The 27,538-nt window shown below is 45.4% G+C and overlaps 1 protein-coding gene across 10 annotated transcripts in view; it reads right to left on the minus strand.

The window, feature by feature from the left end:
- Window positions 1–27,538, minus strand: part of LOC105092372 (F-box-like/WD repeat-containing protein TBL1X) — a 201,533-nt gene that overhangs the window by 52,189 nt on the left and 121,806 nt on the right. For 3 of the 10 annotated variants that reach the window (XM_064482602.1, XM_064482601.1, XM_064482595.1), the window contains one exon: window positions 198–305. The exons of 1 other annotated variant lie outside the window; for it this stretch is intronic. In XM_064482602.1, the coding sequence (XP_064338672.1) occupies window positions 198–255 (58 nt within the window). In that variant the 5' untranslated portion in view covers window positions 256–305. Of the gene's footprint in view, window positions 1–197; window positions 306–11,758; window positions 11,856–27,538 lie in introns of all 10 variants that reach the window. 6 more of the 10 variants (XM_064482600.1, XM_064482598.1, XM_064482599.1 and 3 more) reach the window with 4 other exon arrangements.

A 27,538-nucleotide genomic window follows, 5' to 3' on the forward strand; every position in this document is an offset into this window, starting at 1 on the left:
ACCACAAGGCAACGCCTTGCTCATAATCAAAAGTGTTGGAAGAAACTCAAACAATTGCTATGTTTTAGAACATTTCATAGGATCCACTCTGGTGGGGCTGGGGGTGGGGTGGGAGCTCAATAAATCGTGGTCCTAGATCTAAGAGGTTCACACATACACACCATATGTATACACCAGGCCGTAAGCCGACCCCTTACCTGACTCCTGCAGATACCGATACACCAGGAAGTTCACCTCGTCACTGGTTATGCTCATCTTAGCCTCACCTCGCCGCGATGAGGTCTTTACGAAGCGGGAGCCACCCTCTGTGAGAAAGGTGAGAGGGAAAAGCGGAAAGAGGATTTTGAAACACTGCCTGTATTTTTTTTCTTACTGTATTCTTTTTATCACTTTATTTAAAAAATTTTTTTTTGGTGGGGGAAGGTATTTGGTTTATTTATTTGCAGAGGAGTATTGGGGATTGAACCCAGGACCGCATGCACGCTAAGCATGTGCTCTACCACTGAGCTGTACCCTCCCCTCCCTTACTGCATTCTTTGAGACGATTGAAAAAAAAACCAACACTCAGTTTGTTCTACACATGGAGGTAATTAATGGCTTATTTGTGTTATATTTTGTTATTATATAAAAATTTCATAATTATGTATATAAATAAACATACACACGGGTGAAAATTTTTCAGAAAAGGAGGAGCTGGTGTATTTTCTAATGCTGGGAGGGAGTCATCCATGAAACACCGTAAAACACAGCAGAAAATGAGAACAAACACCAACTTCTTATTTGATACGCATCCTGTGTGTGTTATGAACACAGCACAGGGCATACGGAGTTTGGAGGAGTCCTGACACGCACTGGGACAAACGCAGCTGGCTTAGAGGCCAGCACTCCCTTGGATGGGGGGAAGAGAACCGAGTGGACCAGCAGTCATGTCGACACCCCTCAGCAGGGGGACCACATGGTCCTGTCACACCTGCACTTCTGGAGCAATGATTAGTCATAACACCTGCCACTCACAAAAGTTTACTGATGAACATGATGGTCACTGTATCCATAGGCTGTACATGGCCCCGACGTCACCTTGATGTCACTTCCATAAAGAAGCCAGGTCTCAGGCAGAGAACCTGTGTATTTTGCCACAGAGCTCACTGCGTCGGTCTGCCCAAGCCCTGCGGTACCTGGAGGGCAGGTGAAAACCTAGGGGGCAGTGGGAACTTGGGGAGCCTGTGTGTCTGCAGCAGATGAGAAGAGCGAGCCTGGTTTTCTGCACCATGATTCTAAGTCAGGTGGATGAGCAACCACCCAGTCTACACAGGACAGAAGTCAATCAAACAGTAGTATCTTCCGTCCGTGGACAAAGCAGACCTCAAACATCGACAAGAGAATCTACTCCAAATGGCAGCAGGCAAGAAAGGCAACATGTTTCAATGATGTCCCCGACACCAAACATGTGAGGCTGTTTAGGAACTGTCCTCAGAGCCCACACCACACATTTCCAGGCACCTTCATGGTGGCAAATCTTTCATTACTGAATGACCACTAAGTTTTGGTTTGTTTAGAAAAAGACAAAAGCGCACATTCAAGTTGGGAAGATTTGAATTAAAAGCTGTTGGAAGGATGCACGCAAGATGCCCGCCTCCCTCCGTGAGCCCCATCTGGTACAATCCCCTCCCGTCTGGGGTGGGCGGGACTGGCTCCCGCCCCTGTGGGGTCTGTCAGAGGAGACGGAGGCCATGCCCTCGGCTGGGTCAGAAGGCAAGGTGACCAGACATCACTCCTGTAACTGTCACGTTACATCATGGGGGATTCCCACGGGCCTGGAGGAAGACCCCCCCTCCCCGCAGGCCTCGAAGATGAAGGAGACAAAGGCAGCCTTCACGAGAACTGGGGGCGGCCTGCAGGAAGCTGTGCCACCCCCCCAATCACGAGGGACAGAGCTCTGCCAACCACGTGAACTTGGAAGACCAGTCGCCCTCGCAGCCCTGAGTGGGGATGCAGTTCAGCCACTACCCTGCTGCGGCCTCGTCAGCCCCTGAGCAGAGGAGCCCGCGAAGCCGGGCCCAGCTCCCGGGCCCTGGAAACGCCAAGGTCATAAACATGCCATCTCCAGACGCTGAGTCTGTGGTGGTTGGTCACGCGGCAGTGGATAACCAACACAGCGCCCTCCCGGGTCGTTCCAGTTCTCACTCTGTCATCCTACCAAGATTTTATTTGGCAGTTACCAGAATTCTGCCGTGCAGAAATACTTGTCTTCTTCACTTAATTAGGTGATATTTCTGTACTTCTGTAGACACTACAGAGAAAGGTCGACAGTCAAAATACAGATCTGTCCTGAGATGTCTGCTTGAGCTCTGGGGAGTTCACGCATAAGACGGCATTAGGAAAATACAGGAGACTAAAAAGTTATGAAATCAGAGCCTACCTAAATGAAGAACTAAAACATTATTTCAGGGAAAGAAAGTAAACAACAATAGAAAAGCATACTGCAGAATAGCATAGCTCTAAACACACTTTTGATGCAGTAATGATGACTCCAACACGGTGAGGAATTCACAGTGTTAGGGTCTCTCTATGGTCAATGTGGGGCCACGGGGAGGTGGTGAGGTCCTGACGGTGGAGCCCACATGATTGGGATTTGTGCCCTTATGGAAGGACCCCAGGGCATCTCTCCCTCTTCCTGTCATGTGAGAACACAGGGAGGAGACGGCCATCCTCGCCAGATACCAGATCTGCTGCTGCCTTCATCCTGCACCTCCAGCCTCCGGACTGTGAGAAATCAGTGTTTGCTGTTTATGCCTTCCAGTCTATGGTGTGTTGTGTTACAGCGGCCTGAACAGACTCAGGCACCACCCCTAACCCCTTTCTCTTTTATTCTGCCATGTTGGGTGCTTGGCCACGGTGAAACCGTACCTAATCTAACGGTCTCTCAGCCTCAGTGCTTTTGCCACGTGGGGCCAGACGACTCTGTCACGAGGCCGCCCTGCACACTGTAGGATGCTTAGCAGCAATCCTGACCTCTTCCCAGCACAACCTCCCCAGACAGTGCCAGATGTTCCCAATTGCACAACTGCTGCTGGCTGAGAACAACGGCTAGAGAGGAGGAACAAGTCTTGTGTGTCTGAAATGAACTCCATTTATAAGGTTATAAGGCGACGTGGAGCTGGCTCATAGACATCACTTAACGAAATGGCCACACTACTAAAAAGGCTGATTCAAAATGCTCAAGGGGTTGGCTTTCCCAAAGAGTCCGTGTAAAATCCTCCTACAAAATTATCAGTGTTTTCATCAGTGATTTTTATCTTCCAGCATCCATATCTTTCTTGTTTTCTAACGAGAAGGTACCCAGATACACACAGACAACGTGCTTGTTCCCAGAGCCTGGTTCACACCCCACCCCCTGCCCACAAGTGTTTGGAATGAGCAGAGGTGCCTGCCCAGGGTCAGGGCAGGACTTGGAGCATGAGGATATGAGATCCTCAAGAGACGGGGAATCACGGACAACCTGTTGGTCTGGTGTCTAGTTTTCCTTAGAGCACCACCCTTTTCTCCAACTAGGAAAACTTCTGCTTAAGCTCCAGCTCTCTGATTTCTGATCACAGATTCACTTCCTTTCTAAAATTTTAAGTTAGGATGCAAGGGTTACAATGTTTCCCCCAATACAGCGTTAACTTCTTAAAGGATTTTTCACTTGTAAGCAGCAAAGAAAACAAAACCCATCACTGCAATGGAACCGGGGATGCAATGTCACCTGGTCCACAGAGGGTCAGGTGTCCCTACTGACTGGTCCACCTCCGTACAGACATGCCTGGAGGCAGTGTGGGCTCAGTCCCATACCACCCCACCCCAATGCTGCAAGTCACAGGAAACTTTTGGTTTCCAGTGCATGTAACAGGTTTATACTACACTGTTGTCTATCAAGTGTGCAATATCATTACATCAAAAAAACTACATATCTTACATAAAAAATACTTTATTACCAAAAAAATGCTAACCATCCTTCGAGCCTTTAGTGATTTGTAATCTTTTTGCCACAGTAACATCAATAGTCACTGATGACAGATCACCACAGAAGATATAATAACATTGAAAAAGCTTGAAATATAACAAGAACTGCGCTAACGTGACACAGCGACACAAAGCGAGCCAATGCTATTGGAAAAACGGCACTGGGAGACTCGCTCGATGCAGAGCTGCCATAAACCTTCAATCTGTCAGAAAGCCCGCTATGTCTGTGAAGCCCATGTGACATATATGAGGAACAGGTATGTACACATATGAGGCACATATGTCCACGAGGTACATATGAGGTGTGCCTGTACATGTTTTAATTTTTCTTTTTTCGTGTGTGTGTGGGGGGGATTAGATTTATTTACTATTTAAAAATTTCTATAAGTTTTTTAATGGAGGGACTGGGGATCGAACGCAGGACCTCATGCATGCTAAGCCATGCGCTCTACCACTGAGCTATACACTCCCCCTTAATTTTTAAAAACTGATCTAATAATTGGATCAAAGCCTCCACCACCAATAAAACACCTTAATTTAAATGACTTAAATGACTTGAGCTTCTTCAATGACTATTCCTTTTAAAACCTAATTAGTTCCAAAAAAAGGATTTATAGTGACGTGAACTGAAATGTGCACATGCATTCTTAGACTAGTCAATACACACACGAGAACACTCTTTGGATGGACCAGAAACCAGAGCAACATTCAACCCACTTCAACTCTAGGTGTGATTACACCGAAACCAAGAGACACCAACGATTAACGGTCTAGTTGTGAGTCCTGTGAGCAAGGTGCTGGAAGGTAGTGGTTGTCGTTTTACTGGGTCAGCATTACATTTTTGGCTGAAGAGAGTAAAACAGTTGTTCCTCACTTGGCAGAAACGACTGTTTTAGACGAATCAGGCCACAATCTACTCACAAGGTTAGGAAATAAAGGTACTGATCCTCTTTTCTCCAAGACAAGAGCTAAATTTCCACAGAGAGGTGTTTGACTCAAATTATAAATTTCTTCAACCAGGTATTTGCTGTATAAGTTCCTGTAAATAAACACACTGGTGTCCCAGCGCTGTTCAAAGTTCTGCTGGTGCAGGAAGACCTCAGCCCAGGGGCTAGGGTCACCCCCAGCCCAGCTGCGGGTGGGAGGAGCAGTGAGGACCTCTCACACGGCTCCCGGCACCTGCCCACGTGGGCCAGAGCTCGGAGGTCACCCAGAAGCCCAGGCCAAAGGAAGGGAGGGTGTCCTTGTCCTCCTCCTTAGAAAGGCCAGGCAGTAATCCCTTCAAGATCAGATTCCCACTGGAGTAACACTGCTCCTCCAGCCACTCCCCTCTGCCTCTGTTTACAGATGAAACAGCTCTTGACAACGGACATGCAGATGGGAAATCCCAGAAGGCGAGGCCGCGAGGCACACATCCCCCTCCCCCTCCAAGAGGGCTCTCCACGTTCTCGCAGTTTCTACCCCAGGATGGGGAGCCAGGCCTCTTGACTCCAGACTCCAGACAAAAGTTACACCTACGGGAATGGCTCACCTCCCAGGTCTGCTTTGAATTTTGTTTTTAAAATTGTGGTGAAATACAGATAACATAATTTACCATCATGACCATTCTCCAGTGCACAATCCGGCGGCATTAAGGACATTCATACTGGGGTGCAGCCGTCAACCCATCTGCAGAACTGTCTCATCACCCCAAACTGCCCCACTGGACAAGAGGTCCTCATCACCCCTCCCTATCCCTGGAAAGCCCTCTTCCAGCTGCTTTCTGTCTGAATGTGAAAGGAGAGGAGGGGTTCCGTCCTTGAGATGGGAAGCTGGCTCCCCTCAGCTGGGGGCGCTCTCGGATGGCAGACAGCACCACAGCGCCAACTCGTGCCCTGGGCTTTACTGACCATCGGTGCCCCCACGATTCCCTACAAACAGCTCTTAAGAAAGAAAGCTCAGTGCAGAGACCAGAAGCCCCCATGGTGAGAACTTCTTTCTTTTTTTAAAAAATGGAGGTACTGGGGATTGAACCCAGTACCCCATGCATGCTAAGCACACACACTACCACTGAGCTATACCCTCCCCACCCTCAGCAGTGAGAAGAACCAGCTCCTGGCATGAGATAGGTGTGTGGATCCTAGTCTCGTCTTTGCCATCATCCTGCTGCAAAGAAAGACGTATTTGCCCTACTTCTTCTGCACTTACGGAAAATGAGGTCCGAGGCATTGATAGAAAAAATCCCCAAGGACCTACTCTATTCAAGGCATGGTGATGGCAATACAAGGGATCGAACAAATTCACACACACACACACACACACACACACACACACACACACACGCTCCTTGCCAGGAACTTGTTTAGTAAGACGTCTACAGAAATGATGAAAAGCTCCAAGTTTAGCCCCTCCTCTATACCCCAAGGTACCACAAGGGGCGGCAGAGCTCCGGGGAAGGCTAAGTCAGGGAAGGGGGGAAGGTTTGGAAGAGGGAGAAGGTGAATTCTTGACTGATGGACACCAGCTCTGGGGGAGCAGCGTGAGAAAGCAGAAAAGGAAGGAGGGGGGTGCGTGTGCGTGTGTGTTCGGGGGGCTCTGTAAGAATGACTCTGACCTTTTACAACAATGAACCAAACGCTCCCAGGGACCCAGGGCGGGAAGCCTGCCTCTGTGCCATCATGTCTTTTGCGCGGGGAGAAGCCAGCCTGGGTCCTCTCTGCCAAGAACGACTTTTGTGGGCATGTGACGTAGAGCTCGCCATGCTGATGCTGGCTGCAGTAAAGTCAGGGCACACCAGGGCGGTGGTCCCAACGGCCACGGACTGACTGACTGGCTAGAGGTAAGGTGAACAATGTCCCGAGAGCCACGGAGGAGAGCGGAAAATGTGGGATTGGGGGTCTTGTGGCTCAGAGGCAGGCAGCCTGATTCCCAATTGTACCTTCATCCCTCTGGAGCTCCGCATCTATGGCAAGCCATATGGCTGGCTCAGCATTCCCTTCTCCGAACTGGGGACAGTGAGGGCCGCGACACTGGGAGAGGTGGTGCGGGTAAATGCTTTCGTACGGGCTCCTGGAGCTGGGTGCCACACACAGGAGAGACCCAGGACGTGGTACCACTCCTACAGAGGCACCCATGAGCATCCCCAAAGCGCAGAGCCCCTGAAAGGGCCAGAGGGACACACCACCCTCGCCAAAGTCGACTCAGAGCTGGTGTCCTCTGGATAGTTAACTGGTGATTTGCAAACCTGAAAGTGGCCTGGAGGGAAAAACCAGCTTCCCCAGGGGCTCGGCCGGGCCTTCCCTCCCTAACCGGTGAGCTGGCGACACAGCTTGCCCTCTGACACCTAGCTGGTTTCCGGGTGGCATCCCCGTCCAGCTCGCGTTCTGAGAACCCAATGGATGCCTTCCGACCTCCCCAGTTCTGGAATAAAAGAGCTTTCTCAGCACCAGTAAATACCCCCCAGCCTCCAACAGGACGAAAAAATAAATCAAAGGGTTCTTAATTAGCGCAACTGTGTTCATTTTCTGGGCTGACCCAGTTTTGATCTGAGGCACCTCCAATTGGGTGGATTCGAGGTCTTGGGGAGCTGTGATCGAGCGAAAGGGACAGACCCGCCTTCCTCCGCGAGGTACAGCCACAACATGCCCTCACTGTGCTGCTTAAGAAGAAAAAATCACTGCAGGCTGACAACATCTCTGGAGTTTCCCTGCTGAAGATAAGAATTCCAACATAAATAATAATTTGGGGTTAAATCCGTCAGGCAGCTGAAGGGAAGATTATTTATAGTATTTCTCCTTTTTACAACTTAATTTCAAGGTGGCAAAAGCTCCTATTCATCACGGTTCCGTTTGCAAAATGAAATCAGTTCGAAATCAGTTAGAAGAAGAGAGGAGGCGTCTGAGGGTTTCGTCTCACTGAGAGTGTGTGCGTGTGCTCACTGTCACACTCTCTCAGCCGCCCCCAAACAACAGAATCACAATTGCCGTTTAATTATCTTAAGGGATATAATCAGGAGAGAGCTACTTGAGACTTGGCACTGGTGGTTAAAGCCAGAAAGGGCAAGTGAGTTTCATGCCAAGAGGAGGCGAGTGAGTTCGGAAACAGTGAAGTAATAAGCACACGCTGATTAAAGGAGGGAGCTGATACCATGTGTGGCACAAGTTTCTCCTTTAACAATCTGCCCCACTGTGAGACGTTCTCTTAACACCCTTTAAAGCAGCCCTCTGTCTCTCCAGGGACAGAATATAGTTTGCCTCACGTCCTGTTTCTGCTATTCATCTCCTGGCCTGCCCACTGGAAGGATCCACTTCTTAAAGTCATCTTCTGGACGCGGCTCTGGGCCTTGGGACTCGACTCCATGCAGACTGGGGACCGTGGGCCAGAGCAGCCGGAAATCTGCTCCAAGTCTGCTCATCGTAAAAAGGCACTATTCCCCCTGCGTTTCACAAAGTCTCTGTTGACTGGAACCTCCTCGTTTGCTTTCCCCACCATGTTTTTCTCTCTTCCAAAGTGGACCGAGTTTATTTTCCTCTCCCTGTCAGTGGTCAGTTCACGATGAAAAATTTAACACTGATACATAAATCCTTTCCCACAATCCTCTGGGGGCCAGCTGACCATGGAGGTGAAGCAGGCTGGCTTCATCATGGGCATGCCTGCTCCTGCATGAGTCCAGTGACGCGGATGTGCAGCTACTGAAACACTCTGTGGTGCAGAGACAGCATGACTGTGATTCGGTAAACTATGGCATTTATAGCTGGACCCCAATTATAGGAGAACAGATATAGAAAGAAGTTTATTTCCATATTTAAATGGCAGTGCTGCTACTAGGCATGTGAACTCTGGTAATAAAATAATAGTTCTTTGATTATACTTATAATTTTGGACCATTTGATTCCCAAGTATATAAATATACCTGTAAAATTAGTGAAAAATCTTACCTTTGGGGAAATTTTTTTCTAACTGTGAAGTGATATGCATATACTCATTGGTAAATGAAGCTACTAGGTCTGTGAAAAAAGAAAACCCAAGATGAAACCACTGTTAGTATTTTCATGTTCCCTGCGCAATCTTGTCTATGTCTACAGTCTCCTAGAAGAATGTTCCCCATGACTGGGGGAAGTGTCCATGATACAATGCCATGTGAAAACAACAGGGCCCAAGATGGAATGTGCACTCCTAAATTTCATCTTGTGCACACACAAAGAAAAGGTCCCCTCTAAAATGTTCTTACACCTGTCTCTCAGGGGTGGGATTATGCTGGTCTTTTATCTGCATGTGCGTGTGCCTTTCTGTATTTTCCAAAGTTTCTCCTATGACTATGAACCATTTTCATACTCATTAAAATGTGATTAAAATCTGGCAGTGTCTTCAGAAATAATCAGTATGAGAGGAACTTGGCTAAGTAGGAAATCAAGCGGCAGGGCTGAGAGAGGACAGAGGAGGGGGTCTTCTTGGGTCAGAAAAATAATGCGGCCCTTCACAGAATCAAAAGCATCCCCAGGGCGAGGAATTCAGAAAGGGTCCCCTCTTCGCCTGGCTGCCCTTCTGGGTTAATTAATGGCTGGCCCGGGGGCTGGGGCCTTCATCCAAACCCCCTGCGCACAGCCATGAAGAATGCTGACGTGACGGGAAAGGCGTCCTGTCCTGGGGTTGCATCCAAGACCATCTGCACGCATCCGGAGGGGCCACCAGGTCCTCCTCACACCTTCTGAACTGCAAACCCTGTCCGCCCCACACTTCTCTGCCTGATGGGAGGCCGATCCAGAAGGAAGCCTCCCTAAAAATGTTCAACCTGGCAACAGCAAACCACTGCTAGGAAAGGCTGCATCAGAGAGTCAGTCCACGTACCTAAGACAAACAGCACAGTTATCCTCACACGTCTTCCCTCTACACAGTGAAATGCACGTTTGTGTCCTGAAGATTGAAAGCAGACTGCGCTGGGAGAACGCTGACAGCTAGTTTCCACATAAGAGCAGTGTGCCCTGTTTCCCTAATGACTTGGGTCTGTAAGCTAATGCTTCTGATTAATTTGTAAACTGACTTACAGATTTTAATCATCTCTAAGACTGAGAGACTGGAATCAGATTCTCCATCATGTGTACTAGGCCTTCAGACAAGTGTCAGGAATCCACACAGGCTGGTATGAAACCTCTAAGACACTGTGATTTTCACCCACACATGCAGGATTTGTTTTGGCCTCGACGATCCCCTGTTCTGCGGTAGGTGGAGTCATAAGTGAGGTTTTCTACACACAGTGTGGCCTCCAGAGTTTTGGGAAATAAATCCTATGGGTTTCTTTGTAGATACAAAGGCAGGCAATGCCTCACCCACAGGGTAGCCTGCGTCTCGAAAACCTTGGTGTTCTATCATTTTTCACATTTCAATTTAAATGAAGAAAAAAATTTTTTAATTAAAACTCTCATAGCATCATGAACCCGAGTGTTCGATGAGAGTCCAGTGAGCCTCCTGTTTTATGTCCACAAGCACAGGAACTCAGTGTTATAATCAAATGCTCAGCAGCTTAAATTTCTGCAGCCACAAGACTGATCAGCTCAAAATACAAAACAACATAGTGACGGCAGGAGTGAGCAGGGCTCGTCCACCTCAGCACTCTGGACACTTGGGGCCCCAGAAATCTCTGCAGTGGGCTGTCCTGTGCATTGCAGGACACTGACCATGTCCCTGGTCTCCACCCACTGGATGAGCGCGCTACTCCTCTCCCTGAAAAATGTCTCCAGACATGACCACACGTCCCCTGGGGAGGGGCGGGAGCTGCCTCAGACTGACAACCGCTGAGTGAGGGCGGCTCCATCAGTGCAGAGCCACCCTAATCACGGCAGGAGGGCCCTTAGTCCTGCAGGATTCCCTGGACATCTGCAGGGCCTCTGCTAAGGAACCAGAGCTGGGACCGCGTCTTCAGCACATCCTGGGCCTCACAGAGCAGCGCCGCCAGAGGTTCTCCAGCACAGGGCTGCCGCCAGAGGAGGCAGAAAGAAAACAAGTGCGTTTGTCTAGGTCAAGGTGGGCCCGCTGCGTCCCATGGGCCAGTTCCCACCTGTGGCTTCCTTCTGGAAGGCCTGTGAACTATCAGTGGCTTTTGCATTTTTAAACAGTTGAAAGAAAGCCAAAACAATCTTATGCTGTCTACCCAAAGATAACAGCACTTTTCCGGGTGGGGGAGGGGGCCCTCACCTGCAGTTTGGGATGTGTTTCAAGTCTCAACGCCAGTGCATCTGCAATTGTTTGCTCTGCTCTTCTGGTGACTTTATCATCTCACTAGATCTCTAAAGAGTAAGCTATGTGTTTTTCTAATAAGTTTCAAGGTTAAGTAGTAAATCAGTGGGCAGATAAGACACAAATCACATTAAGAAGCTAATAAAGCATAGAATTAAGATACAGACACCAAGTAAGAGCTGACTCATGTGCCTAATTAAACTAATTTTGCAGCCGAATTTGAATTCACAATGCTGACAAGAGGGCTTGATTTTAGAAGGTGTCATCTGCTCGTGGTTAAGACCCAGAAAAGTGTGTAACAGCTAGTTCAGTATCCAAAACTCTCAGAAGACAATGAAATAAAAGGCCAGTTCATCCCGAGGCATCGACTCTATCGCCTGTCTCGATTTAATGATGCTCCATCCACTACCTTGAACTAGAGCAAGGAGAAAGACCTCAACTTCCTCCTGAAAAAATCATTCTAAAACAGAAGGTGTCCAGTTTTGGCAAAATGCAGTTCCAAACGGATTTCAGGTCAAGCTCAAACGCAATGGCAGGCGATTACCTTTAGGGCGACTTCATGTGTAGACCTTCGAACCAGTGGGCTCCCCAGTAACCGATCATATAAAACACCAAGTGTCTGCCGGGGTGGGACCTGCCTGCTGAGAAACAGGGAGATTTGAAGAACAAAAAACCAACTTAAAATTCTTTGGTAATTCTTTACCTTTGACTTCTCCTATTTCTTGTTCGTCTTTTTCATCCCAACCCAAACTTAACACATTTTATTGTTTCATAATCTCTGTCTTAAACTTTAACTCAGACTATACATTTTTATTTGCGACATGAAAAAGGAGAAATTAAAACAGCCAGTCGGTGAAATGGTACATGCAGAGATTCTGCAAGGGAAGTCTCAAATAAAATTGGTTTCAGCTCAGATATTGTTTGTTATCATTTAATGATAATCAGTGCCCATTTGGACTATCTTTCTTTTAGGGACTGTATTATACAAAACCAATAAATTAAACTGTACACACCCTCAGGAGAAGAGAACATGCTTTAGAGAAACTTCACAGACCTCATGTTTATAAAAATCATGGCATGCATGTCTGTGTGCAGACATCCATCCTCTTGTGTGCTCATAAAAAGAGATAAACAACATCAGAATCTATTTTCCCCCTTTGGCTCCCGAAAACAAAGCAAAAGAAAGCACTGACTAATAGGTCTCAAGTTTTCCATTATTGTTTTCCTACACTTTCATTTCACAGGAGTTCCGTTTGTACAGATTTCTGAAGAAGCCAGAGTCATATCTCATTCGATAATCCTTCATACCAAAAACTTTAAATTTTTCAGTCAATGTAAACACGAAGCAGTCAACCAGCATTTAATTAATATTTACCTGCTCCTTTATAAACTGTCTTTGGTTGTGAGTGAACCCAGCCTCCTACAGGGTCTAAATTGTCTACAAGCTCCAGAACCAAGGAAATTAAACACCTGCCATTTTCTCTAAATTCTTGTTCAAAAGTCTTAAGCAATAATAAAAAGATGCTGGGCTTCATATAATTCAAATCCACAAGTGAGGCTACACATGAAGGTGTTCCTTATTAGTGAATTTATACAGAACCTCTTCAAGTGTTTTAAAGAAGTTCAAGTAAATTATTCCTGAGTCACGCTTATAGTTACACTGTTCAAAGAAAGGAGATTAAAAGGATTCTACAGGCAGGTTCATAGGCCCTTAAGTTTCATTACAGTACATTAAAAAAAAATCGTAAGGACATATAAGTTTAAAGTAATAACTAAGAGCAATTGAAAAAAAGTCTACCACTGAAGGAAAATAATGAGATTTAAACAAAGTTCTTCTACAGCGCTTTGAATAGAAGTGAAAGGGCATCAGAGTGAAGCAGGCACAATGGGATATTGACTTTGCTTATAAAATAAAAATCCATTTCATTAGGAAAAATATTCTCTAGTGGAGATGAAACAGGACAATATTCCTTACAGCAACCTGAAGCAGAAAGCAAATGACGATTTTCAGGATTGGACTGTAAATGGCCAGGGGGGAAAAAGAGCCTTTTGATGAAATTGCTTAATACCATAAAGTGTCAAAATAAGGAGCAGATGTCACCACAATAAACCCCAAATTGCTTGAAAATCAAAACATTAAAATCCATAATAATTCAATTAAGTAATCAATATATAAACAGCTCTTATTACAAGCTGTTCAGAAAAAAGCTTCAGAATCAAATTATTCTTTGGTCCCAAACAGATGGCAACTCACAAATTGAAGGTTATCTTTTATATAAGTTGTTAAACTCAGTAAGTATAATTAACATCATCTGTGTGTTATACCAACAAAAAATGTGAAATATGACTTTGGTTAATAACATTCTGGTTATGCAACATGTCATAATTAATTAGTTTCCTGCTAGAAATAATCAAATAAAACGAGAAATCTGACCTCCCAATACCTGGTCATTACTGATTTTCCCATTATTAACACCCAAATAAAACCTCTATCAGTAAACAGTGCTGGCAAAAAGTTTACACGTAAATTATTTTAACAAATGCAAAAGTCCTTTGAAAAGGACTCTGATTCCCTGGCTGCTGTCAGCTCTGGGCGTGGCACGGTGCACACAACTGTTGGCAGTCCCCTCCGTGTCAGAACTATAAAGCATTCACTACATTCACAGTGTTGTGCAACCACCCCCCACATCAAATCCCAAAGCATTTCCGTCACCTTGTGCCCATCAGGTGGTCACTCTTCATCCCCCTCCCATCCTCCAGCCCTGGCAGCCACCAGCCTGCTTTCTGTCTCGACGGGTCTGCCTGTTTGGACTTGCATAACAGAATCACCCAGTCCCTTCTGTGTCTGGCTTCTTGCCCTCAGCATGATGTTTCCGGGGTCCAGGCACATTGCAGCCTGTCAGTGCTTCATTCCTTTTCATGGCTGAGCACTATTCTATGAAGGCACGGACCACACTTTGTTCATCTAGCCCCCTTCAGCAGATGGGCACTTGGCTTGTGTCCACCTTCTGGCTACTGTGAATAGTGCTGCTAGGAACGTTCTTGTCTGGGTATGTGTGTGAGCCCTGACCGCCATCCCTTGGGGATGTGCTAGGAGGGAGGGGAACTGCCCTACGGCGCCTGGCTGGACATGAGGAATAAAGTGCTGGTTCTCTCCTTGGAGCAAACCAAACGCCTCTTCCACCCAGAAGCTTTGCAAGGTCGATCAGGGCAGCCAAAGGCGCTGGATTTGTTCTGTTCTGACTGCAGTTCAGTCCTGGCTGTCATTCTAACACCCCTCGCCCCGCCCCCGCCGCCCCGCAAACACACACACCCGCCGCCAAGGTAGTTTAGGTCCAGAGTTTTGAGCTGGGAGTTGCTTCCACTTCTGGCTGGTCAGGCCCACTCGAGTTGAACTCTCACACTATGTCCGTATTTTACACAGCAATCTTCAACCAGGGGTGACAGGGCCCCGGCCCCAGGGGACATGCTACTGGCACCCAGGGGCTAGAGACCAGGGGTGGCGCTAAGCACCTACAACTCACAGGACAACCTCCCCACAGGGAGGACGGACCCGCCCTGCAACATCAATACTACCAAGGCTGGGAAACTTGACTTGAATAGGACAGGCTTTAGACTCACCAAGTTCACCTCTTCATGACTTCTCCCTGAGTTTTACTGCGACGTATAAGCACGTGAAGCAACACTCTAATACGCAGGTCTCAGAGTCAGAAAGAATCATCGAGGCGATGTTTTCATAGACTTCCGTCTCAAATGGCCACATTTACAGAACAAAACCAACAGTCCATATGGCTAAGTCAAAAGGATAAACCTACATTTTTATTGATCATAAATGAAATGCTTAGCTCTATAAATACTGATCCTATCTGCTGATAAGCAAAATACCTTGTGTATTATAGAATTCCTTTAACTGCCTGCGGAGAGGCCAGACCGGAGCAGAACTAAGTCCGACAGCCAGCACTGGCCGCCAACCACGGGCCAGCCACCATGGAAGGGGACCCTCATCCTTCGTCAGACCTGCGGCTCCAGCTGACGTCTGCACTGCAAGTTCAGAGATTCCACTGGCACCACCCCCACTGAGTCACCCCAGCCTCCCTGCCCCTCAGAATCTAACACATGTGGAGGACGGGGAGGGGGAGATACCTGGGGCGGGGGTCTTTGCAGCAAGTGCCTCTGCACCATCCACAGAATGGGGACAATGACCCGCATGGCCGGTGCCCGGAAAGCCTAGAACCACGGGAACTTGGAGGCCAAGCACATGGAGGCGTCAAGGAAGGAGTGAGTTTGCCAAAGCACGTTCCTCAGAATGTTTTCCAGACTGTCAGTATGTGTTTAGTATCACCATGTGTACGATGGTTCCTTGATCCAATACTCTGATCCAATAGGATGGGTAACACCGGGTTAAATAAAGTTATTAAAAAACAGTAATAAGCAGGGGAGGGGGAGGGTATATAGCTCAGTGGTAGAGTGTGTGCTTACTGTGCACGAGGTCCTGGGTTCAACTCCCAGCACCTCAATTAAAAAATAAATAAATAAACCTAATTATCCCCCAAACCCAAAAAGCAAACAAACAGAAACCCAGTAATAGTTTACACGTAATTGCACCTAACATCTGCCTGGCTCTGTTGTCAGTGCTTTAAGTTATTTAACTCTTTGAACACATCCTGAAAGAATCCACCCAAGCGGAATCTCACAGTGCGTTTTCACTGATGTACCCGGGCCCACCACTGACGGCGTCACACCGGGGACTCCCCTGCACTACGTCATCACTCTCTGTCATGATTCTCTCGTGGCTCTAAGCGTAGGTAGCAGAAATGCTGGCAAGCACCGTCTTCCTCTGGCTCCTCCGTGTTCCACGCACCCACACGGATGATAATTCATGTCAATACGAGGGAGTTTGCCCAACTCTCCCCAGTTTCTCTCTGACTTTTCAGATATGCTGAAACTTTAAGGCAACCTTCTGATTGCTTTTGAGTACATTAGTCGCTGGACATTCCAATAAAGGCGGGTTTTGCTCTTCAAAGACTATAGGTTACCCAAGAGAGAGAGAGAAAACCAATGTGCGTTTCTTTAGGCTTTGGAAGCTGGAAATCTAAAGATGGCAGTACCTGATGAGAAGGAATGCAAGTGTGCCAAGATGGTAAAATGTTCCTTTTAATATCACAACAGTGTCAAGAACTAGGGCAATTCCATATAAACCTTTATCCACCAGGAATTAGAATCAGGCCACCACCCTGATTTCCCTTTTTACTCACCCAACTAGGAAAACGGGTACTGTGGGGTGAAAGGTCATGAGGCCTCAATCACTTCCTATCATCTCATCTTTTTAAAACATTTCACATTGGGAATACCTTTTATTGAGGTGGATTGTTTCTTGGCCACTGTAGTAAACATGTACCCTTCTCTGTATGTGGACCTGAAGCAACAACACCAAAGGGACCCCTTCCCTGTTAGTGTTCTATTTATGACACAGGAAAAAAACTTTTCTTTTCTTAATGACAAACAATACTAATTTTGTGCACAAATTCCAAGGGCCTAACATTTAATGTTGGTTAAGAATAAACACATACATCAGACACACACCAGAATGCTATAAAGTAAAACCAAGTCACATCCTAAAAGATTTTTCTTCTGAAAAAAGTCTGCATGATTAAACGATATTATCTGCGGTCCAATGTTTATAGAAAAAATTAAGAGTTTGAATGTTTTTTGGAATTAGCATGCCAGTACTGTTATCTGTAGACGGTACTCTTGGGCATGCCATCAACTTTCCTGTGTGTAATGTGTCAACAGATCATTATTGTACAGAATGTGAGAAAGATTTTGGTAAAAATTCTGGCCTGCTTTTGAGATGGAGAAAACAGTTACTGTTGGAGCTTGCCCATAAAGCTGGCGGTTACCCAGACAGTTATGGCTGAGACCTCATTCACAGCTAATAATGTTAACACGCTGCATAGGGGAGAGGTCCAAGAGCTTTCCGAGTAACCCAGCCCTCCATGGTCCAGAAGTCAATATGCACTGACAATCATGCAAAAATAATAAGCACTGATTTTCATCTTCATTTCCCAAACTGGACACAGTGTTCACATTACTGCTCATTCTTAAGATACTAGTTTTTAGAGATGATGACGTATTATTTGAAGCAAAGATTTCAAGATTAAATACGTTTGGGAAATTCTAGGTTTAAAAGAGGTAAAATAAATCCAATAAGCTAAACAAACCCTATGTAGGACACACACCAGAGGAAACACCAACAAGATACAATCCATTTCTTGAAAATCAACAACAAAATTAACTTTTCAAAGTAGCCAGGAAAAAAATACAAGTTACATTCAGAAGAGAAAGATAACAAATCCAGCAAGTTTCTTGCCCCGAATAATGCAAGCCAGAAGACAATCTTTAAAGGGCGGAAAGAGTGTCAACTAAAACTCTACACTCAGACAAAACATCTTTCAAAAATGAAGGCAAAAGACTTTTACAGACAAACGCGGAAACAATTCACTGCTACGAGACCTGCACCACGAGAAAAATGAATGGAAGTTCTTTAAGGGGAAGAATTATCTCAGATGGAGATTTGGGTTCATGTAAAGGAATGGTGACTGGCAGAAGCGGTAAATACAGAGGTGAATATAAAAATACTTTCTCCTCATTTAAAAACTTCTTTTACATGTAATTGACTCCTTAACGCAAAATTAGCTGTACTGCGGCATTTTAAATACATATGAAAGTAAAATGCCTGGCAACAGTAGCACGAAGAACTAGGGAGAGACCAGAAGAGAAATACATTGTTGTAAGTTTATAGTACATGATGTGGTAAAATATCACTCAAATGTAGACTGTGCTAAATCAAGATGCATATTGTAAACCTTAGAGCAACACTAAAGATAAAGCAAAGAGGTCTAGTAATAAGCTAACAGTGAAGTAAAATCAGAAAAAAAAATTGTGTTTATGCAAGCATATGCAGGAACGGAGGGAGAAAGAGAATACATGATACAAACAGAAAATAAACAGCTGGTGGTAAATGGTACAACCATTCTGATTAAAAGGCTGAGAGCAAGATCAGATTAAAAAAGCCACACTCAGCTCTGTAGCAAACTCACTTTGAATACGTACATACTCTTTGAAAATACGGATACATGTATGTACATCTGACACAAATACCATATACACTTACTACGTACTATTGATATGCAGGGTCTTATTCTGTTCACTTTATCATTCTCATCCTCTGCAATTTCTTTTATTCCTTGCCTGCCTAGTGAGTCTGGGGAAGCCATTTTAGAGGTGAAAGACATAAAGGAGGAAACGTAACAGAGGGACTCTGGACACGGAGAAGATCACCTGCCTTGAGGGAGGGATCCAAACGTGAACGGAACATGACTCGGTGATCCTGGTTGGCTGGAAGCAGGCTGCAGAGAGCCCAGACCATCGGGCTCCTGAGCAAGTCTGAGCACTGTCACACGGAGGCTGTATCCACCTGTTCACTGACACTTTTAGGGGACTGAGGAACACAGTTCTGAGAAGTCACAGCCTCTGCTCTAGAAGTCATGCTGGACGTGAAAAAGTGCTCTGATGGGGTGGTGCTTGGAGGGGTGGGGCAGCCGTGGATTTCCAGGAGGTGTGGCAGCTCCACGCCCAGCCCCGCCCTGCTCCCCACGCCCCTGCAGTTCACTGACAACCCAAGCTACCGTCCCATGTACCTCTCCACCTTAGAGTCTGTCTCCTGAGAAACCTTCTGAAACGACGGCCCCGGCAGCACCCGGTACGACACCCCGCATACAGCTGCCCTGATCTATCAAGTGCCCCCATCAGAGGATGCTGCAAACGCTTCTTTGAATCAGTGGAAACAACAGGTTTCTGTATCTTTGATGAAAAAGCACATGGGGCAGGCATTTCAATAAATGAACAGTACTCATGGTGCGCACCTTACATGCAGAGAAGCACGAGAGACGACCCGAAGTACTTAGGGTGAAACGTCCCTGGCGGTCTCCATCGCTGGGAGCTGAGCTCCTTTGTCTAGTTAGCCCACCTGTCTGGTAGCCTGGTTAGGCTACTCTGTCGATCAGCCTCCCGTTTTCTGAAACTGAGGTTAATTAATTTTATTTATTTGTTTATGGGGGAATTAGGTTTGTTTTTTAACAAAAGTACTGGAGGTTGAACGTAAGCATGAGCTCTACCACTGACTATACCCTCCCCCTGAGATAGAGTTTAAAAGTTGAGACATGTATCTATATGTGGCAACAGAAGACGGGAAAGTTCCAGAATGGTAAAGCAGGGATGAGAACACTTTTTCTGTAAAGGACTGAACAGCAGCCACGCTGGACTGTGCAGCCACGCTGCCTCTGTTACAACTACCCAGCCACGCCCTGGCTCAAAAGCAGACACCGACGATACGTAAACTGATGGGCTTCTGTGCTTCAGCAAATCTTTATCTACAAACATAGGCTGCTGGCAGGGTTGGCTCACGGGCAGGAGTCTGCCAAACCCCGTCTTGGGGCAATATCATGTCCCATGTATTAAGCTGTGCATTATAACTCATCACTAAATAAAGGAGACAACCAGACAGTATCAGTGTCAGCAGGGTGACTGCAGACAGCTCACTCGAGAAAGCAGCACTGTATTCCAGGAGCAAAGCAGGACTGTGCCTCGCTGCTGAGAACGAGCACAGCGGACGGGGCAGCAGGAGTGTGGGGTGGGCTTCAGCCCAGGCTCCTGGCGTCGAGGACACACATGTGGCCGCCACGGTGCTTTCAGACCCCAAGTGCAAAACGTCTCACAGAAGAGTCCCAGTTCACTATGGATCACAGAAGTGTGAAACTGAACAGAATAATCTCATCCGTTTGGAAATAACATCTTTCATTTTTTTCCTTTTTAAAAATTATTTTAAATAGGTTTAATGTTTAGTTTCAGGCTCACAGCAGCACTGAAAGGAAGGTACAGAGATTCCCCACACACCCCTGCCCCACATGGAGTCAGCCTCCTTCATTACCAGCAGCCCCACCAGAGGGCACGTCGGTTACAACTGATAAACCTACATGGACACGGCATCACCACCCACGGTCCATGGTTCACACCGGGGTTGACTCTTGCTGTGGTGCCTCCTGTGGGTCTGGGCAGATGTGTAGTGACCTATGTCCACCGCTACAGAATCATGAAGAACAGTCTCACTGCCCCAGCAGTGCCCTGCGCTCCACCTACTCCCCCCTCCCTGCTCCTTAAGGCCTGGAACCACTAGATCTTTCTGCTAGTTGTGGTTCTGCCTTTTCCAGAATCACACAGAGCAGGAGTCACACAGCGTATAGCCTTTTCAGCCTTTTCTTTCACTTGGTAATATGCATTTAAGGTGCCTCCAAATCTTTTCTTGGCTTGAGCTCATTTCTTTTTAGCACTGAATAATACTCTGTTGTCAAGATACAATACAGTTTATTATCCATTCACCTAGGATATCCCAGTTTCTTCCAAGTTTTGGAAATGAGGAAAAAGCTGCTATAAACATCTGCACGCAGATGTTCATGTGGATATAGTTTTCAACTCCTTTGGGTAAATTTTATTTTTTTTTTAAATGCCATTAAAATTATATAAATAACACACGTCCAGGGGAGAGATTTTAAGTGGTTCTCAATTGTAGGCAATTCTGTCCCCCAAGGGTCATCTGACACTGTCCAGAGAGATTTCTTGTCACAACTGGGGTCGGGGGGAGTCTCAGGCATGTAACAGGTGGCGGCCAGGGAGGCTGCTAACCGCGTACAACGCACAAGACATCTCCTCCACGAGAAAGGATTGTTGGGCCCCAAATGCCGCTTGAGGCAAGGGTGAGAAATCCTGACACGGGGGTGCAACACTGAAGTCCTGTAACTCTCCCAGTCGCCCCGCGCTGACTGGGCAGAGGCAGCCCCTTGCCTTCCAAGCTTCTCCTGTAGCCTTCCAACAGTTCCCACACGTGCGAGCTCCCACTTGTAACACAAGTATACTTTGCTAACGAAAACCTTTTAGTTTAGTCAGGAGGGGCACATACCGGTTGCCTTCATCACTAAAGCCCTTGAACAGCAAAGCTGCTTTTACTAACCTATATACAGTGACTCCCCATCCTCCCAGCCACACAGGAAGTGGACATTTATGAGGTCCCATTAGGTCCATTACACAATTTACCAGCACAGCAACTCTTTCATTATTCCCACCCTTTCGGTAAAGACGCCGAGGTCCAGAGAGTTTAAGTGAACGGGACAATCCACATGGGTTTCACAGCCAGTAAGTGGCAGGATCTGAACCCTCAAGTCTGGCTTCACGGTGGGGGCTCTCAACACTTCAGATCAGACCAATCCTCAAGTCACAATAATTGGGACAGAAGTGGGTTGTCACTTATCTTTACACCACGCAAATAATGTGGAATTTGCAACTGATAACACAGGTATTGGGGGAAGCTTTCCAAACATGTGGAACAATCAGTCTGAATATACACAATGCACTCACGACATACAGTTGTAACCCTTTCATTTGGTTAACACTTCGGATTGGTCTGCGATGTATTTAGTCATTACTCTGTACGTATAAGCAATTGTGTTGAACTCATTTTTGGATTTTCTAGGATACTTTCTTTTTTTCAAGCGACTCACGTCAGATTTTCCTACAGTCAGTCTTTACGTCTAGAACATCGCAGCTGGGACAGGAGGGGTTCTGCATTTCGCTCACATGGGCATCTGTCCCACTATGTCAAATCCAGACTCACGGAGTCTCAGATCAACAGCAAATATCTTATTTATAGAGATCACTTATTTATAGACAAGGAGGACGACCAAGTGGGTCATTCCGGCCACCAAGAAAGCCGCAGAGCGAGCAGTCGGCGGAGTACGTGAACGTGAGGAAAAGGAATTTCCTTTTTCAGTCACGGAATTCAGTTCTTGGGGAATAAAACCCAGGCAATTTTGACACACCCTAATCCCTGTTAAAATTCTTCCTCCGTTGGTCAATCTGCCTTCAAGATGTAAAGCCTCCCTCATTCCATCACTGGTACTGGAAACTTGTGAAACCATAGCTCAACACGTACGGAGAGCACGCTTACATCAGGCCTAATTTCGGGCAACAACAGCTACTGAATACGAATATTTTCCAATTAGCAAAGTGAGCGCGGCCTACACATTTTCAGAACTGTGGCTCCTCGGTGCCCTTTACGCTCTCTGACACTGCTAATCAGAACACACCCTGGAGTGAGTGCCATTCGGTCGCGCCTCTGGAGATGGGGCTGGAAGGACACGCGGGATAAACAGTCCTACGTCTTCTTCTTCCTCACTTTTGTGCGGCTGAATCACGTTGATGACGAATACACTTATTCTCACGTGTGGTGGCTGTAAAAGGCAGTGGTTTCTTTAAATTATTTTATTTTATTTGGGGGGGTAACTAGGTTTATTTTTTTATTTTTAGCGGAGGTCCTGAGGATTGAACCCAGGACCTTGTGCATGCTAAGCAGGCACTCTACCACTGAGCTATACGCATCCCGACAAAAGGCAGTTTCTAGTATGAAATCACTTGGGGAAACAAATGCTTCACACAATGTGCTTGAAGCATGACCAAGAAATCTACCAGTTAATGAAAACCTGCTCTCAAGGCGAGGGTGCACTCTGACAGAGATCCTGCAAGGTGGCAGGTGCTGCTGAACCCTAAGTTAACGTCACACAACGATGAAAGGTACTCACATCACGGAAGCCTCGGCCAGTGCGGTTCCCAGCCTCACACCTGTCAGAAAGACTTGTGCTTTCCTGTCATTTAAAACGGCGACTGAATCTTGAGACAGGAAAAAGAACCCCCAATCTAAGGCATGTCTGTGAGTCAAACAGCTCTGCTGACAGGTGATCCGAATTCCCAGATCCCCAAGGGCTTCTGACGGTCCCTGTTGGCTTTCCAGTCTGGGCCCAGGATGCTGAAGTCACGTGGCACATAGGGACTCTCATCTTGCGGGATCAGGAACATGTCTGCCCAAGTGTGCACGTGTGGGACAGAGGGAACCACAGCCCTTGTGCTGTGCTTCCAGGCTACACGAATGCAGTCTCCAGCCTTCACTTTGTCCCCAGCCTCCACTACGTCACAGACTTGAAGAGTCCTTCGGCAGGAGGTTGGAACCCAGAAGTGATCTCAGGCTGTCCGGCCCTGGATCACTTCCCCTTCCACAACATCACCTGGCCTATCTTTAGATGGCGCCTTCAAGGGAGTCTTAAAAATAAAAGATAAATAAATGCTTGCTCTTCTATCAGTTTACATTTGCCTTGAAGGCAAATTCTTGCCTATGTTTTCTTTACCTATCTCAATCACGCTGTATTTATATCCAGTCTAAGCTGGCTTTCTCGTCTCTGGCTTCCAGTGTGGCCTTGTTTCCCAGAAATTACACTCAGTGCTTGGAGAGCAGTGGCTCCCTTACAACACAAGTTGGCAGATTCCTCTGAGAAGCAGTGTGGTCCTGGAGTCACCTCGGCTAAATCCCAGAATCCTTTACTGAGGGCTGTGTGTCCCCTGGTGAGTGACTTAACCTCTCTGTGCCACTAAACAAGCATACAATTAATTTATAATGCACCAATTCACATATTCAAATACACATAAAGCCAGACATGAAGGCTTGTACCCAGCGACAGTTATGACGACAACCACAGCATGGGAACAGTGGCACACTGGTCACTGGGATGCTGCTGTGTTCTTTTTCTTTGATTTTTAAAGAAAAAACAAAAACCAAAATGAACCTTAAGTGAATTTTACCACAATTAAAAACTGAAAAATAAGTAAAAATCTGAAGCCAAGATAAACTTACAAACATTTTCACCAGTTACTTGTGCAAAGGAATAAATGTGAGAGATTTCCTAAAAGGGACTGAAACGGTCACACAAGTTAAAGTGTAACTCGGTGAGGTTTTCATTTCAGCTGGCACATAGTCACATTTATCTCTGGTTTTCTTTTTCTTCTCAAAATTCTTTTTCATTTTTTTAAAATTCAAGTACAGCTGATTTACAATGTTGTTAGCTTCAGGTGTACAACACAGTGATTCAGTTATACATATACATACAGATTCTTTTTCATTATTGGCTGTTAACAAGATATTGAATGTAGTTCCCTGTGCGGTATACAGAGTAGGACCTTGTTGTTTATCTGTTTTATATATACTAATTTGTATCTGCTAATCCCAAAGTCCTAATTTGTCCCCCCCCCCCCCCAATCCTTTCTCCTTTGGTAACTATACGTTTGTTTTCTGTGTCTGGGAGTCACTGGCTTTTCAATGGAATACATTACTTGGTTTTCAAACAACTGTATTTTTAACCAAGCAAGTGTATTTGAGAAAGAAAAAAGAATAGGGTCAGATGAGATAACAAGCCAGATTAGACTGAGTGCAGATGCTGGAATTCTTGACTTGTAATAGCTTCATGCTGTATTTATTTACCAAGTGATTTTATCTGCTGACCTTTCTGTCTTTCATTGATTCCATTTTACCAATCTAGTAGGCAACAGGCTTCCTTATGCAAATATAATTTCAAACACAATTTCAAAAAGGGAAAATGCAAACAGCCCATTTCCTATAAAAAAACAAATATAAAGGAAAAACAGAATTTTAAGTGAATCTCCTAGTTTAAGCTTAGCCTGATTTCCTTTGACCCTGTTCAAATTTCTCTCAGGCCCTAAGACCACCTTCATGAATTAAAGGAAATAAGACGTTAAATGCCTAAGAATATAAGTACCTGCAGTATAGTTGGGTGTGTATATTGAGAAGCTCTGGGGGTAAGACTTCTGACAACAAAGGAAACTCTAAACAAAATGTTACCCTAAAATGGTATTTTCACAGAGGGAACCAGTGCTCTGTCAGATTTCTGGTTGTGTGAATAGAACTTTTCACAAGTCCCCCCCCACCACTGCATAGAAAGGCTATGCAAAAAAAAAGTGCTGAAAACACCCTACAGTTCAGAGTATGACATTTACATGGTTTAATAGAAATATCACAGATTAAAAATAGAGGACACTGCCTTTTGGTAGGGCACAAATCGTGTCCCCAAAAATATGGGTGAGAAAAGTAAATGAATTGTGAGAAATCTTCCTCAATGTGGTTCCTCCACTACACAGAGATTTACCTCCTATTCAATGGGAAGAGACAGTCCCTTACAAACTCTGGAATTGGGAACAGAAAGGCAAATGTATCTGGAACGGGTGAGTCTTGAACTTGGTTGGGGTTTTACAGTCTGCATCTCCTACTAAAGGAAGGCTCCCTGGGGCTTAAGTCTCAAGGATTGACGCTTACATGTGAAACAGTGACAGAAATGAGGTTTAGAACTGTGTGCTTAATTAGGGAGATCGCCTGGTGTACCCACATACCTGGGCAGAGCTGTCTACAGACGTCTGACTTCTTGTCCCTTAAACCTGCTCCACTAGAGGTTGGTGGACCTGTTCCCAAACTGCCAGAGAGGAAATACTGTTGGCTGCACGGGCCACACAGAGTTACAACCACTCGGTTCTACCACCAGAGTGAGAAACAGACAACACACGATGCAACGGATGTGGCTGTGTTCCCAGCAAACATTCATTATGTACAATGTAATTAAGAGAATCTTCAAGCATCATGACTTGTTATTCTTCTTCTTTTGATTTTTTTTCCATCCACTTAAAAATGTAAAAACCATTCTTAGCTTGTTGACTGTACAAAAGTAAACTGGCCCACAGGCTATAGTTTGTTAACTCTTGTGTCAGATACGATGAGGTGTGGGCAGACTCCACTTCTAATTCTATTTTACAAAGATTACTTAAATCTGAACCTCCAGGAAAACATGATGACAGTTTCTCAAAAAATTAAATGTAGAATTACCATATATGATCCAGCAATTCCACTCTAGGTATAAAACCGAAAGAACTGAAAGAAGGAACTTGAACAGATATTTGCACCCCAGTGTTCTTAATAACATTATTCACAATCATCAAAAGACAGAAACAATCCAGAGGTCCACCAACCCAGATGAAAGGGTACGGAAAATTTGGTCTATATATACATAGTGGAATATTACACAGGCTACAAAAAGACTGAAATTCTGACACAGGCTACAATGTGGATGAACCCTGAAGACATTATGCTAAGTGAAATCAGACATAAAAGGACAAATCTTGCACGATCCCACTTACATGAAGTACCCAGAGTAGGTAAAAACATAGGCAGAAAGTGGGATGGTGGTTTCCAGAAGCTTGGGGGAGGGGGAATAGAGAGGAGTCATTACATGATGAGTATAGAGTTTGAACTTGCTATATGTGCTGCCAAAGCGAGCTGGAGTTTGAACCTGGGAAGATGGAAAAGTCCTGGAGACAGCTGGTGAATGCACTTAATGCCATGGAACAGTACACTGTACACTTAAAGATGGCTTAAAATGGAAAGCTTTATGTTATGCATATTTTACCATAATAAAAAAGATCTTAAAGAAAACAAACCTTCAATGCAAATATAATTCTTCTAAAATCCTGGCTGTTGGTTACAGAGAAACTTAGATCAAAATCTTTGTGACAGTTCAAATGGGCATTCACAAGTGCACTTGGAAGCCAGCAACTCAAGAATAATATCTGCTTTCTTTTCATGAGCCAAATTCAAACTCTTCACTGTGAAGTAAAAAAACATGTACTTTGTTAACTTCAAATACACAGGTGACATTCTGAGATACTTCCCGGTGGAGCAGAGGTATTCCCTGGAAAACAGTTTCAGAATCTTGTTCGTTTCTGGCATATCTGAATGTTAGTCAAACCTAAAAATTCTTAGGCCAGCTTCTGTCCTTGGAGAACATAGCTCCACTGTAGCAGAATGACACATTTTGATTAATTAAATTTGCATTAATCTTTGTGGTTGGGAAACGGGGATGGATGTTCTTGTTAAATCAAGGTTATCATAAAAGTCATTCAAAAAATTAACCTGTTATGCTGTCACAAGATGCTCAGGACTGTACTTGTGGTTTGTCAGCAAAACCTCTGAAGCCCAGGAAAAATGGCAGGTGTTCAGATGTAACTAATCTAGGCTGAATCATTTCTCCCACCTAAGGTGAAAGCTGTAAGGTGAGGAAAAGGGGAAGTTTAAGCACAATTCTTAATGAAAACTGTTTCCCTCATTTAAAAAAAAGTTCACAAGAATAAGATGATCTTAAATGGCACTTTATTTCTGTGGTCTTCCTCTCAAAAACACCTGACTCCAGCCAAATCATGAGAAAAACATCAGACAAATCCATTGAAGAGACATTCTACAAGATATCTGACCAGTTCTACTCAAAACTGTGAAGGTCATCAAAAAAAAAAAGAGAGAGAGAGAGAGAGAAATTGTCATAGCCAAGAG

The sequence above is a fragment of the Camelus dromedarius genome, chromosome X (assembly GCF_036321535.1).
Source record: "Camelus dromedarius isolate mCamDro1 chromosome X, mCamDro1.pat, whole genome shotgun sequence".
NCBI classification, from domain to species: Eukaryota; Metazoa; Chordata; class Mammalia; order Artiodactyla; family Camelidae; genus Camelus; species Camelus dromedarius.